The sequence below is a fragment of the Etheostoma spectabile genome, chromosome 14 (genome assembly GCF_008692095.1).
Source record: "Etheostoma spectabile isolate EspeVRDwgs_2016 chromosome 14, UIUC_Espe_1.0, whole genome shotgun sequence".
NCBI classification, from domain to species: Eukaryota; Metazoa; Chordata; class Actinopteri; order Perciformes; family Percidae; genus Etheostoma; species Etheostoma spectabile.
The window spans coordinates 21,633,173-21,646,371 of record NC_045746.1 but is presented as its reverse complement, the minus strand read 5'-3'; the positions used below and the strand labels follow the sequence as shown (position 1 = coordinate 21,646,371).

Here is a 13,199-nt window from a genome sequence, read left to right as displayed (position 1 = left end):
TGGGGCCACTTACAAATTTCCATTCCACTCGATGTTAGACAGAATACCGCTGATCTGAGTGGGGCTGATCTTTAATGCAATATCTACATTGCCCATTTCAGCACACATTCATCCAATGTTCCAGGCAATCTGTTCACTATCTGATATAATAAAAAAAAAACTAACTGAGAAAACATTGGAGAACCCTTTTGCAATTATGTAAGCACATAATGTAATATGAAAACTGCTGCGCTGGTTAAAAAAACAATGCAACTGATCTCAGCTGGTATTCTGTCTATATGGAGTGCAAACAACAATGTTAAAAACAACAGACCAAGCCAGAAATCTTGGTGTATCTGGACTCAGACCTGAACTTTAACAGCCACATTAAGACAATTACAAAGTCAGCCTACTATCACCTTAAGAATATCTCAAGGTTAAAGGACTTATGTGTCAACAGGTTTGGAAAACTGTCCTGCCTTATCTTCAGTAGACTTGACTACTGTAACGGGGTCTTTACAGGTCTCCCAAAAAATCAATCAGCAGCTGCAGCTGATTCAGAACGCTGCTGCTCGAGTCCTCACTAAGACCAAGAGACTGGATCACATCACTCCATGTTCTGAAGTCTTTACACTGGCTTCCTGTGTCTCAAAGAATTGATTTCAAAGTACTCTTGCTAGTTTATAATCACTTAACGGTTTAGGTCCAAAATATATGCTGATCTGCTACTACACTATGAACCACCCAACCTCTCAGGTCATCTGGGACGGTCTGCTTTCTGTCCCCAGAGTCGAACTAAACAGGTGAAGCAGCTTTCAGTTTCTATGCTCCTCATATCTGAATAAACTCCCAAAACCTGTAGATCCTGCTGACTCTCATTTCTTTTAAATCAAGGCTGAAGACCTTTCTATTTGATGCTGCTTTCTTAAATGACTACATTTTCTTTAAATTTCTTATGCTGCACTGTAAATTTTATTCTTGTGTTTTATGTTTCTCTTTGTTTTTAACTGTCTATTCATGTGTTTTACCGGTTTTTAATGCTTGTGATTTTTAACTGTTTTTACTTGTGTTTTATCTGTTTAACTGATTTTGTGTAAGCACTTTGAATTGCCTTGTTGCTGAATGTGCTATACAATAAAGCTGCCTTGCCTTGCCTTGCCTGCCTTGCATGGAAATTTCGAAGTGACCCCAAACTTTTGACCGGTAGTGTATGTGTGTTACGTCAACCCGTCCCTCCTGCCTGGTCATTGGCTCTCAGAGTTACATACTGATACAAAGTCTAAGACGTGGGACAGCTGGGATTGGTTGAAGCCACGGGAAACTCCGGTTATTGGTCAAATGTGCGGAACAGTTGCCATGATTGGTAAAAATTGCGAGTCGCACCACATTTACGGTGTTTGGTTGAATTGGAAGGACTGACACGGGGTGAGACACGGGGTGAGATGCAATAAATCGTACAAATGTGCATAATGGCACACAATATTCAACTGTCTCTCCTCAAAGACAGTCATGGTGTTGAACTCGGCTTTACACACAAAATGTTATTAAAGTAGGTGTGCAAAAAATAAACAAAAATGGAGAGAGCATACTTTCTCACTTTTAACTGGGAATAATTGTCTCTATTGATAACAGATCAGTAACAGTTAGCTAGCTTGCCTGTTTGTGTTTCTCGTAATCTTAGCCTTAGTTGTATATTTCGTGCCTTGATTTCGGTGTCTGCGTTTCAAAGCCATCTCCCGCGGTGACGTTTTTGGTGGAGCTGTTCGTTTAAAGTCGACTCGGATGAAAGCGAACGTTTTGACAATAAACTGAATCCACACAACAACATGTGGAGTTAAACTGGACGGGCCCAATAACCCTTGTTAAAATAACTTGTTAAACTATAACGTGAGCGGCAGCCATTATGTCGGCAGGATCATTCAAAAGGTAACCCGTCTGCCATATTTCTGATACCGTGGCGGAAGAGATTTTGCCACGGTGGGCCGCCATTACAGAATCAACATAGAGGAAACAGTGCATATAAAGCATTTTGGAGTCTGAAAACTCAAAAGGATTCAGGACTCAAGGAAGCAAAGGTGTAGAAATAATTCAGCTGCTCTTGAGCAATATTAATAAGCCACATGTTTCAGCAGCAACAAACCTCGTCAGGGGAAATAGATGTACGTGCATATTCTTCAATATATAGGCCAAGTGGCTTACCCTGGAGCAAAGATTCCAACATAACATATAAAGGAAAATTCTCCAAATTCAATAATTCATTTATTTATTTAATCTGGGTGTCAGAGCAGCGGAGGTACATTGGCTTTAAGAGCTTTATCAACCTACCGAATTTCTTTTATTCTTCACATATCACAAGGCAGCATTGTTTTGAATGGAAAGTGTGTATTCACATGGACAGCATCCATAACAATCAAGAAAAAGACTTCTGGTGATATTTTGTCAGTGAGTGAGTTCTATGATTCCAAGGCACTAATTGAATTGTGGTATGCATTGTGCCTCGCCAACAGCCAAATTAGAACACGCTATTCACTTTGCGTTTGCAGCCAGAAGAGAGGAGTGTCGTAGAGCTGGAAGGGGGATAAAATAATACAACAGGCGGGTGGTGCTTGGGTCAGTGACGCATGTTTAAATCTTTTTGTGTTGAGCACCTGGTAACGACTCTGAGATGGAAGAAGGTTCTCGGTTCACGTTGCCACATTTTCACCCTCATAAACTGTCACTCAAACAAGATCTTCTGAAAGCACTGCAGTTAGTTGTTCTCACCAGCTGATTCTGTGTCGGCATGTTTAGAGGGCCGAGCTCATTTGAAGCTGCAGTTCGGCTGCCGCCTATTACACCTGCTAATTGATTGCCGTGCACTGTTTCAACTTTGGACTCGAAATGCTACATTTTCTTTACAGGCAAGTTGGAAAGATTGTGCTGTAAGCTTTAAAAAAAACAAAAAAAAAACATTGAATGTTTTGGAGTTGAAACACAATCTCAGTCACAATCTTCCAATTCACGATCAGAGCCTGAATGTTTTGAGGACAACGCCTGGTGGAAGAAAGAAACTCAGTCTTGGCATGTTGCTAGGCAATGCATTAAATATTAATGTTGTCTTTTCTCAGAACGTGTGCACTCTCTGCCCCCCTTGGGATAACCAAAGCTAAAAGATATCTCCATCTCACTGATACTTTTTTTTGTTATCCTCGTTAAAACTCCTATCAGAGGATTTAATTACATTCTGCAAATGTATTGCTGCAGAGCTTTGAGAAATCACTATTGGCTTTGTAGTTTCTAGTTTGCAGTGCTAGATAGATAGAGATACTTAATTCATCCCGAAGGAAATTAAGGTGTCCAATCGCTTATACACATCTTATACACATCATACATTCGCATAGGCACACAGACAATATGACACCGACAATATGAAATCAACGCACACATACATACTACATACTACAGTGTGTGAAAAAGGTGCAATGGTATCACAGCGCAATCAGTCCTGGTAGTTATGTGTATGTATAAAGGCACCCAGATGAAGGCTTGGTACAAAAGGCAGTGTGCAGAGCAGCCTTAAACCCTGAAGTCAATCCCCCTCCTCCCCTTCAGTGCTGATATGCTCAGCTCGTTTCTGACCTGCAGTAATTGAAAAAGGGTTATGTGGTATGTCTGTGGTGTCTGTGAGCCTGTTTGAATTGATCATGTTTTCAGTTTGAAACTGCTTATTTTGGCTGAATCTGATCACCATCACATCTGATTCTGAACCAGTCTTCAAAAATCTCTGTTAAAACGGGAAGTGTAAAGCTAAAGCATCGTGACTTCTCCGTTTTGAATCGTATTTATTTCCCCATTCACAAAAACAGTTTTGAACAGGAGAAATAAATCTGTGATGGAGTTCGCCCTCGGCCTCACCCTTTCACCTGCTGGGCTTTTAGCCTGGAGTCTTTGTCGTTGCCTCGCCGCACCTCTCAACTGCCCTCTCTGCAAACCCATTTTCCTGGCACTGAAACACAGATGTTATCCATCTGATTAAACGTTCAAGGTTACAACTCCAAATACATCAAAGTCTACCTCTCCCATAAGAAGAAGCGTGACAGCCAACATTTTTGGTAGCCCGGGGGTGCGTGCTCCAGTGTCCTCCCCATCACGTTTTGTCTTTACAAGTAAATCGGTATCTCTAATTGTCAGGGACCAAGCAGTAGGACACACATGCAAGGACACACGCTTGTTAAGACAAGTTTAGGCTTTATTTCACCAAGTATATCAATTTAAAGTTTCAAACAAAAATACTTGTGGGTCTTTGACAAAACTGAGGTCAACATAACGATACTACACGGTGCGTATTAACATAACAAACCACACACAAAGGGTAGAGAATTTAACTTACTACAATTATCAAGACCCAAAATAAACCCCACAACCAACCATAAGAAATTACTAAAGAAAAAAACACCTAATATTAATCTAACCCAAACAAATTAGCCACATGCTGCTGTATTTTGTAGTTCAGAGTCCCCCAGCCCACTGCCTGGAGTTGGTTTCTTCCACTTCCTGTGGTGGAGCATAAAAGGCAGTCAAACTGCAGCTCTGCCTTTCAGCAGCAGCAGCCTGTGGAGAAACAAAGACAGGTATAAAGCACTAAACAATTCTGATCAAATGAATCCTATTAGGAACCAAAATCCATACACGCAGATTGGAATTTTTAGCATAATTTATAAAAAGAATAAACATATCTAAAGAAAAATTTGTAAAAACCCAAACCATTACCACCACTTTAGATGCGGGCGGTTGATAGGGCCGTCCCATTAATGATGGTGGAGAGCCAGCCAATAGAGGAGATGAATGACACTGAAGGGATCTAGCATTCCTTGTTAACAAGGCTTTAATGGCGAGAGTAAATCTGCAGACTACTGCCCAGGAAAACAAGTCAATTAGGAGAAAATCAAAACAAATATTCACTGATTTAATTCCATCAAATACAATTCCTTGTTTTATATGTCATAGTACATCAATACTTTGCCCGGGGAAAACTGTAAGGGGCCTTTTGGAATTTTTTCTTATATTTTATAGACTTTCAAACTAAAGAAATAGTTTAACACATTGGGTAACTTGCTTACTACTTTCTTCCCAAAAGTGAGATAAAAAGATTAACATCAATTTCATGTGTGTGTAAGGTATAAGGCTTGACTAATACTTATTTTCATTATGGATTAATCTGTTGATTATTTTCTTAGATATTTCAGTATTCCTTCAGTGTTTTTCTTTTCGTCCAAGCAACAGTCAAAGACCCAAAGATATTCTGTACAATAGAAAGTTGGAAACCAAAAACACTTTTGGAATATCTCCCCAAACGATTGATTATCAATTTAATTTTCAAAACGGATGCTGATTTATTTTCTACGAATCAACCAATCAATCAATCGCCATATTGTTTCAGCTGGAATGACGTATGGAGCTTGAGATGGCACATGGCTAGTCTGGCTTAGCATAAATATTTAAGGAGTGAGAAACAGCTCAGGTAGCTCTTCCTTAAGTTTATAAATATACCTAGAGACACCTCCAAACCTCACTAATTAGGATCATTTATCTTTGTTTAAACTGTGCAAGGCAAAACACGTTGCAAAACAGGTTGTAGGTTAAGCTGCAGCTTTTTCTTGGTGAACAGTGGGGTGCAGCCACTGAGTCTTTATGCTAAGCTAGGCTAGCCACGTCTCCCGCTCACCGTATGTAACACACAGACATCCCTCTCTTGGAAAGAAAGTGAATGAGTGTATTTCTGGAAATGCCCATGGCAGCACCTACGGGCAGCACATATGTAAAACCGGGCTGGCTTTCTCAATTAATGACTTGATTAATTGAGGAATTTCAAACAGGAATCTATGCAAGGTTTTCAGGCAGTTGAGGAAAAAGTGCTGTCTGGGGGAGAGAAAGCTCCATTTGAAGTGAAATGTGTTTTGTTTTTAACTTTATCCATCACATCACACTACAACACGGGACAAGATATTATTTTTTTGTCACTACAGTCATTTCACGCTCCTGTATACAGTATTTGCTGCTTGTCAACACCGACTCATTACTTTTCTTCTTTCCTCTTTCTAGAAATCGAAAAAATTCAGAAAGATGAGGGGAAGGAAGAGGAGAAGTTCATTGACGTCGTCATCAACAAGAACATGAAACTGGGCCAGAAAGTTTTAATACCAGTCAAGCAGTTTCCTAAAGTAAGTGCTGTAGTACCATCGCCAGAGACTTCTCCAAGAATGTGATTTGCACAGATAGAAAATTTTAGTTTGTTATATTTATAGATAATGAAGCCAACTACAGTCGCTCTGGTTTTGATTTAGATCCCTCACAAGAGCCACTTGACACATGTTGTTGATGCTTTATGTTATTAGATGTAACATCTGGAGGACGGCGTACAGGCACCGTGCTGACAGAACTGGGTTAAAACTATATTAGGCATGCTACTTCCTGTCGGGAAAATAGTTTTAGCTTTTGAAATGTTACAAGTGTAATTCTCCCTATCCTCCCTCGTACACACACCTCTCTATTCCACTGACCTTGGTCAGTGGCGCTTTCATGTCTCGGTTACTGAGTAATATACTGGGTTTATTAATTTGTCAATGAATATTTATGAATATATGATTCAAAGGAATTATCTTGTGCTGGATTTCATTTTCTTGAGTGTGCAGTGGATTTACTATGTTAGTTGCATGCACTTGTGTTTTTTAGTTCTAGAGGGTTTTTTTTTCTATGAAAATAAATAGCTTGTAGGGTGAGAGTATGATTGCAATGCAGCACATTGCAATGTGACATATATAGAGTCCGAGACAGTCAGCTTCGCGATGACCTCCACGTGAAGTCATTTTGAGCGATAACACTGTTGCCGTATTTGAAAGCACTTTAGCCTCGCCTACCACAATGGAGCCTTCACCCGCAGCGGGGTTTATTGGAGCTTGGCGCTCGGTGCATGACAGGGATTTCCCGCTGGGAGCACGATGGGGAGGCTGGTGTAAAAGTGAGAGGGCCACTCTTAGACGGGAACATCGCTCAAGTTTTCACCTCAGCCCTCCAGGGGGGACGGACAGCAGGAACCTGCAGTACAGTATGTGGATAGAGAGGACAGCAGGGAGAAAACACAGCGCAGGAGTCCAACACTGAACCAATACAACTCTAGATGTGCATTTGTGTGGTTTAGTTTCCCCCAAAACATGCTTAATATTACTTAAATGTTAATGGCATCCACGGCAAAGTAACGCCAATGTCAGTTAAGCATGCTAGGTTTCAAAAATTGTCCCACCCAGCATTCAGTTTAACACTTCAGCCGTTTTAGCTCTGTGACAAACACATCCTCAATCAACACGCTTTCATTAGAATAATTGTCACTGGGAAATCAAAACTTGCACTGGAAATGTGTCTGTGTAAAGAAGGAGTAAACAATAAGAAAAGAAACAATCCCCAATATTATAAAAGAGAATTGTTCTAACCAAATGTTAACCCTTGTCAAACATCATTCAATTCAATTCAATTCAACTTTATTGTCATTGCACTGTCACAAGTACAAGCAACGAAATGTGATCCACATCTATCCAGAATTGCTATACAGGGTATAAATATTGTATATAATTTTATGTATAAGCAAATGTAATAGTAAGGAACTTTAAAATGTTGTGTAAAAATATATATAATATAAATATGGGAGCTCTATGACAGATTTATACAGATTATACAGAGTATAAAGTATATGTAAACAAAAAAGTAAATAATTGTAAGGGACTATAAATGTAGTGTATAAATATAACTATGGGAGGTCTATGCACAGATTATACAAAATATACAGGAGAGTTAGTAAAAGGATTGTTAGTAAAAGGATTATATATGTATTAGCGGATTTATAATACAGGATAAATAATGGCAGATTCGATTTACAGAATATATAACGATTATATACATATGTGTATGTGTGGGACAGTCCATGGTATGTGTGTGCGTGTGAGGGCAGTCCATATATTATTATTGTATGGGTGGACGGGGGGGTTGCCATTCTTATAGTTGTATCAGGAGGCGTTGTATCAGGAGGCGTTCAGAAGCGTGACAGCTGTTGGAAAGAAGCTGTTCCGGTGCCTGGTGGTTCTGGTCCGTAAGCTTCTGTAACGCCTCCCAGAAGGCAAGAGGGAGAAGAGTGTATGTGCAGGGTGAGTGGAATCCTTTGTGATTTTCCCGGCCCTTTTCAGACACCGCTTCCTGTAGATGTCCTTGATGGTAGGGAGTGGTGCCCCTGCGATGTGCTGGGCAGTTTTCACCACCCTCTGCAGTGCCTTCCGATCGGCGACAGAACAGTTCCCATACCAAACAGTAAAACAGTTAGTGAGGATGCTCTCAATGGTACAGCGGTAAAAGTTTTTGAGGATCCCTGAGGACAGATGGTTCTTCTTCAGGGTCCTCATGAAGAACAGGCGCTGGTGCGCTTTTTGATAAGTTTGGAGCAGTTGGTCGTCCAGTTCAGGTCCTCAGAGATGTGGACACCCAGGAACTTAAAGCTGTCCACACGCTCCACCGCTGTCCCCTTGATGTGGATGGGTGGGTGTAGGTCAGCGTTTCTCCTGAAGTCCACAATGAGTTCCTTGGTTTTTTCGGTGTTCAGCTGCAAGTTGTTTTTGTCGCACCAGTCAGCCAGACGGTCCACCTCCTCCCTGTAGGCAACCTCATCGTTGTCTCTAATGAGGCCAATCACCGTGGTGTCGTCTGCAAACTTGATAATGGCGTTGGAGCCATGGACAGGTCTGCAGTTGTGGGTGAAGAAAGAGTAGAGGAAGGGACTAATCACACAACCTTGTGGCACTCCAGTGTTCATAATGATGGTGGATGAGGTGTGGTTGTCCAGCCGAACATGTTGAGGTCGACTGGTCAGGAAATCGAGCAACCAGTTACACAGAGGTAACTGATGCCGAAGTCTGTAAGTTGGTAATGAGTTGTGATGGGATGACAGTATTAAATGCTGAACTAAAGTCTAAGAACAGCATCTGGCGTAAGTGTTTTGCGTCCAGGTGAGAAAGGACAGAGTGCAGTGCTACAGAAATAGCATCCCTGCTCCTGTTCTGCCTGTATGCAAATTGGTGGGGGTCAGTGTGGGGGGTAGACAGGATCTGAGATGTGCTAGGACCAGCCCCTCCAAGCACTTAGTGATGATGGGGGTAAGAGCTACCGGGCGGTAGTCATTGAGTCGGTTGGGGGAGTTCTTAGGAATTGGGAGATGGAGTAGTCTTAAAGCAGGTCGGTACCACAGCGCGGGCCAGGGACAGGTTGAAGATGTCCGTAGCACTCCTGCAGTTCCCCAGTGCACGCTCTGAGGACACGTCCCGGTATGCCATCAGGACCGCAGCCTTGTTGGGTTTAACCTCAGGGCCGCTCCTACGTCAGTAGAGAGAAGAGTCAGTGGCGGTTGGTGGTGTAGTGGCTGCCTTGATTGCAGATGTGGTGTTCCTCTCTCAAACGAGCATAGTAGATGTTAAGCTCATTGAGGAAGGAGACATCAGAGGAGACGGGGCAGGTGTTTGTGTTTGTAATCTGTGAGAATCTGAAGGCCTTGCCACATACGTCGGGAGTCTGAGTTGGAAAAGTGGTCCTCCACCTTCCATTGTAGTGGTGTTTGGCCTTCTTGATTCCCCTCTCAGCTAGCCCTGGCTGCACTGTAGGTCTGTGCATCCCTAACCTGAAGGCGGTGTTGCGGGCCTTCAGAGAGACGAACATCTGTTCATCCAGGGTTCTGGTTGGGGTACATGGTGATGCGTTTAGGGGTGTGACACAGTCAATGGGGCAGAGATGTGGGCCAGTACGGAGTGGGCGTACCGATCCAATCTGTGTGATAGAGGTGTTCCAATCTGTATTCCTGAACCGGTCCTGGGGCACAGCATCTGAGCCTCTGGCCACACCTTTAATGTCCTCACAGTAGGTTTCACACGTTGGATTAGTGGTGAATACCGAGGTGTGAGGAACCGGGAGAGATGGTGATTGTCCGATGTGGGGGAGGGGTGTCGCGCTTGTAAGCTCCAGCCAGATTGGAAAGACATGATCCAGGGTCTTGTCTCCTCTGGTGTGGGCAGGAGACATGTTGGTGGAATCTGGGGAGGACTGTCTTCAAGTGCAGTGGTTGAAGTCACCGGCAACATAAAGGCAGCCTCTGGGTGTTGTTTTGATATTTGCTAATGGCCGCGTAGAGGTCTTTTGGCTAGCTAGTAATTAGCATCTGGGGGGATGTACACAGCAGTGAGGATAATCAAACTTAATTCCTGGGAGGTAATAAGGTCTGCATTTGACCATTAAAAACTCCACATTCTCTGAGCATTGACTCTCGGTAGTAGCAGAGTCTGTGCACCAAGCTATTAATATAATAAGCACAAACCGCCTCTGGTCTTGCCAGAGTCATTGCTACCCCGCCTCTGCTTACGTTCTCGTCGCCGCCTACGTGCCCTTCCGCCCGGCCGGGAGAAGTGGGCAGCCTCCGGTGTTCTGGAGATCTCTGAGATGAGTCGGAGATCGGCGATAAAATTGTCAGCATTGTAGTTACGAAGCTCCAGAAGCTCCTGTCTGCTGTAGCACAGCAACGTGGTGCTGTTCTGGAAAAAAAGTCTGGTGAAAAATAGATAAAAAACCACTAAATAGCAAATCCTGGAGAGACGCTGAGCCTCGCGTTGTTCACGCGCCGCCATATTTTAAGGGATGCCACACAACTTAGATCTTTTTTTTTTAAGATTATTTTTTGGGCATTTTAGGCCTTTATTGGATATGAGAGCTTAGACTTGAAAAGGGAGAGGCCTTAGGTTGGGGTTGAACCGGCGGCCGCTGCGTTGAGGAGTAATATATATATGGGTGTCTACTCTACCAGGTGAGCTAACCAGGCGCCCAATTTAGATCAGTTTAATAATACTGTACTTGCTGTGAGGACAAATTCTGAATGTAGCCTTGTTTCACCTTGTCTATTATACATCCCTGATTATCCCCAGTAAGCATTGATTTGGTGACTGGCAGCCCAATCCAGACTCTACAGCTATTCTAGTGGCTCTGTAAGGGTGAAGTCTAAATTTAGCATGCTAACATCCTCATAATGACAATGCTAGTATGCGGATGTACAGTATAGCAGGTATAACGTTTACCATGTTCACCAATTTAGCTTTTGCATTATTGCTTGCTAAAATTCGGTGAATAGAAAATTAGCTGAGGCTGATGGAAACTGTTACAGGTATTTCGATAAAAAGTTAGGGGATCACCAAAGTTATAATTCATCCTGAGGCAGCCTTGTCTGTACAAAAGGTCATGGCGAGCTTGAGATATTTCAGTCTGGACCAAAGTGGTGGACAAGTGCCCGACATTGCCATCCAAGGAGCCATAATGCTAGCATGGCTGAAACACTGTCTAGACATCTAGATTAATCCCTTTTGTAGATGCTCCAATTACATTGTAAAAATGTTACTGTTTATGATAGTTCGAGCCTTGCAATGAATTTGAGCAAGATTTTAATTACATTGTTAGATTGCCAGACTGCTGTTAATGCAGGGAGATAATTTATATTTCAGATTTCAGTTGTATTTTCCACTTTCCAATTATTTTTTGAAGGATAGACCAAAATCCAATCCATCAATTTAACTGTATATGTTTATGCGCATGTACATTTCTATGTTTCTATGTTGCTCTCAGTCTGTGCAAGCTATACTGCACATCATTTTTTTTTTTTTTTTTAGATGTTAGCTTACATAGCCATTGTTTAAACCGGATTTCAGTGACTACTTTTCAAAATGTAGTTAAGACCTGCTTTAAAACTAAAATTAGAAAATGGCTATTGCCAACAGCTTTCTTTATTGGTGCGATTATGATTCACAAGGTCCAGATTTGATTACTTTTCCGATTTATTATCAACTATGGTTAGGGGAATTTCAGTTACAATACCAATATTGCTTGGATAAAAGCACAAACAAGAAGCAACCCTCAAATGTTTTATAATGCACCAGGTTAACAGTGCAAAGGGGGGTCAATTCACCTCATCCGTGGTGAAAAGGCATATTTTCAAAGATTGGTTTAATCGATCACTCAAACAAAGATCAACCTGAATTGACTGACTGAAATATAGTCAGTGATAGGCTGTGGAAACAATATACGAGCCCCAGACATTTAATAAAAGCTTTGATTTCAAAACCAAATTGACCTAGTTTCAACATGGATGTCTGAATGTCTTTGTACCTGCTACTCACCCAATCTAAGCTCACTGGGTGCTTTTGCTTTAACTCTGCGAAAGAGTCATTATGCTCAGCAGGTAGTGGCATGCACTCTGATGAGGAGCAGACATTCATTTTTCGTGAGCCCTGAGGGCTGTGTATTGTTTGTATGAATGTATGTCGTGTCATCTGGAGGCTGACCTAAGTCTCCTAGGTTCACAGCTGAACAGATTTGCTTTGACAGCTTTGATAAGTAGAGCCACTAATACGCTGTTTAGAGCTCCAACAAGCCACCAAAGGAAGACAAATTCAATTTGTTCTATCTGACAGCTAGCGATGGCAAGAATGATCGGTCTGACTTGAATGGGTTTTCTCTTGAGCTGCGAGCATCACCTTTTGGCTTCTGGCATTGAAGTGGCACAGACATTTTCCAAATAGCCATTTAGCAGCACGTGCAGAGAGGTTAAATTCATCCTCCGCACACATTGCTTTTTATCAAAATGAAGCAGCAAAGGACAACAGAAAGTTCCACGCTGCTGATTCTCTGTGATGGAGCTGTTGCTCAGCGATGATTTTTCATACCAAACACTGATGTAGTTTTTCACTTTCTAAGATATTGGCATGAGTCATGATGTAGGAGTGTCTTATGGTCTGATTTGGAAGGGACATTACAACATTGTAATGTAAGCTCTGCAGCAAAAGCTGTCGAATAGCTTCTCAAACTATACCTTTTTTTTTTCCTTAGAAAATGACAATGTTAACCACCAGATTGAATATTAACCATGGCTACATAAAGAGAGAGCCTAATATTTTAAATCCTGATTTAACCTACTCAGGAAATACAAATATCCCAACTTTTGAACAAGGGTGCAATATCAGCACTCATCTGTACATTTTGGTGGATCTGTGGGCCCTCTCTCAGAGAGCATCTTAATGCAGAAAGCACCGCAGGCCATTAGCAAGGCGTAAGGAGTCCCACTGGTTTATTTCCAGTTCAGGCTGTGGCTTTTCTCTGCACCCAAAGCAGTGATT

At 42.0% G+C, this 13,199-nt stretch overlaps 1 protein-coding gene across 3 annotated transcripts in view; it reads left to right on the top strand.

Moving 5' to 3' along the window:
- khdrbs3 (KH domain containing, RNA binding, signal transduction associated 3) overlaps positions 1-13,199 on the top strand; it is a 136,430-nt gene that overhangs the window by 54,260 nt on the left and 68,971 nt on the right. For all 3 annotated transcript variants that reach the window (XR_004334934.1, XM_032535297.1, XM_032535298.1), the window contains exon 2: positions 6,061-6,179. Coding sequence is in view for 2 of the 3 variants with exons in the window: in XM_032535297.1 (XP_032391188.1) it covers positions 6,061-6,179 (119 nt within the window). In the remaining variant the exon portion in view is untranslated. The remainder of the gene's footprint in view (positions 1-6,060; positions 6,180-13,199) is intronic.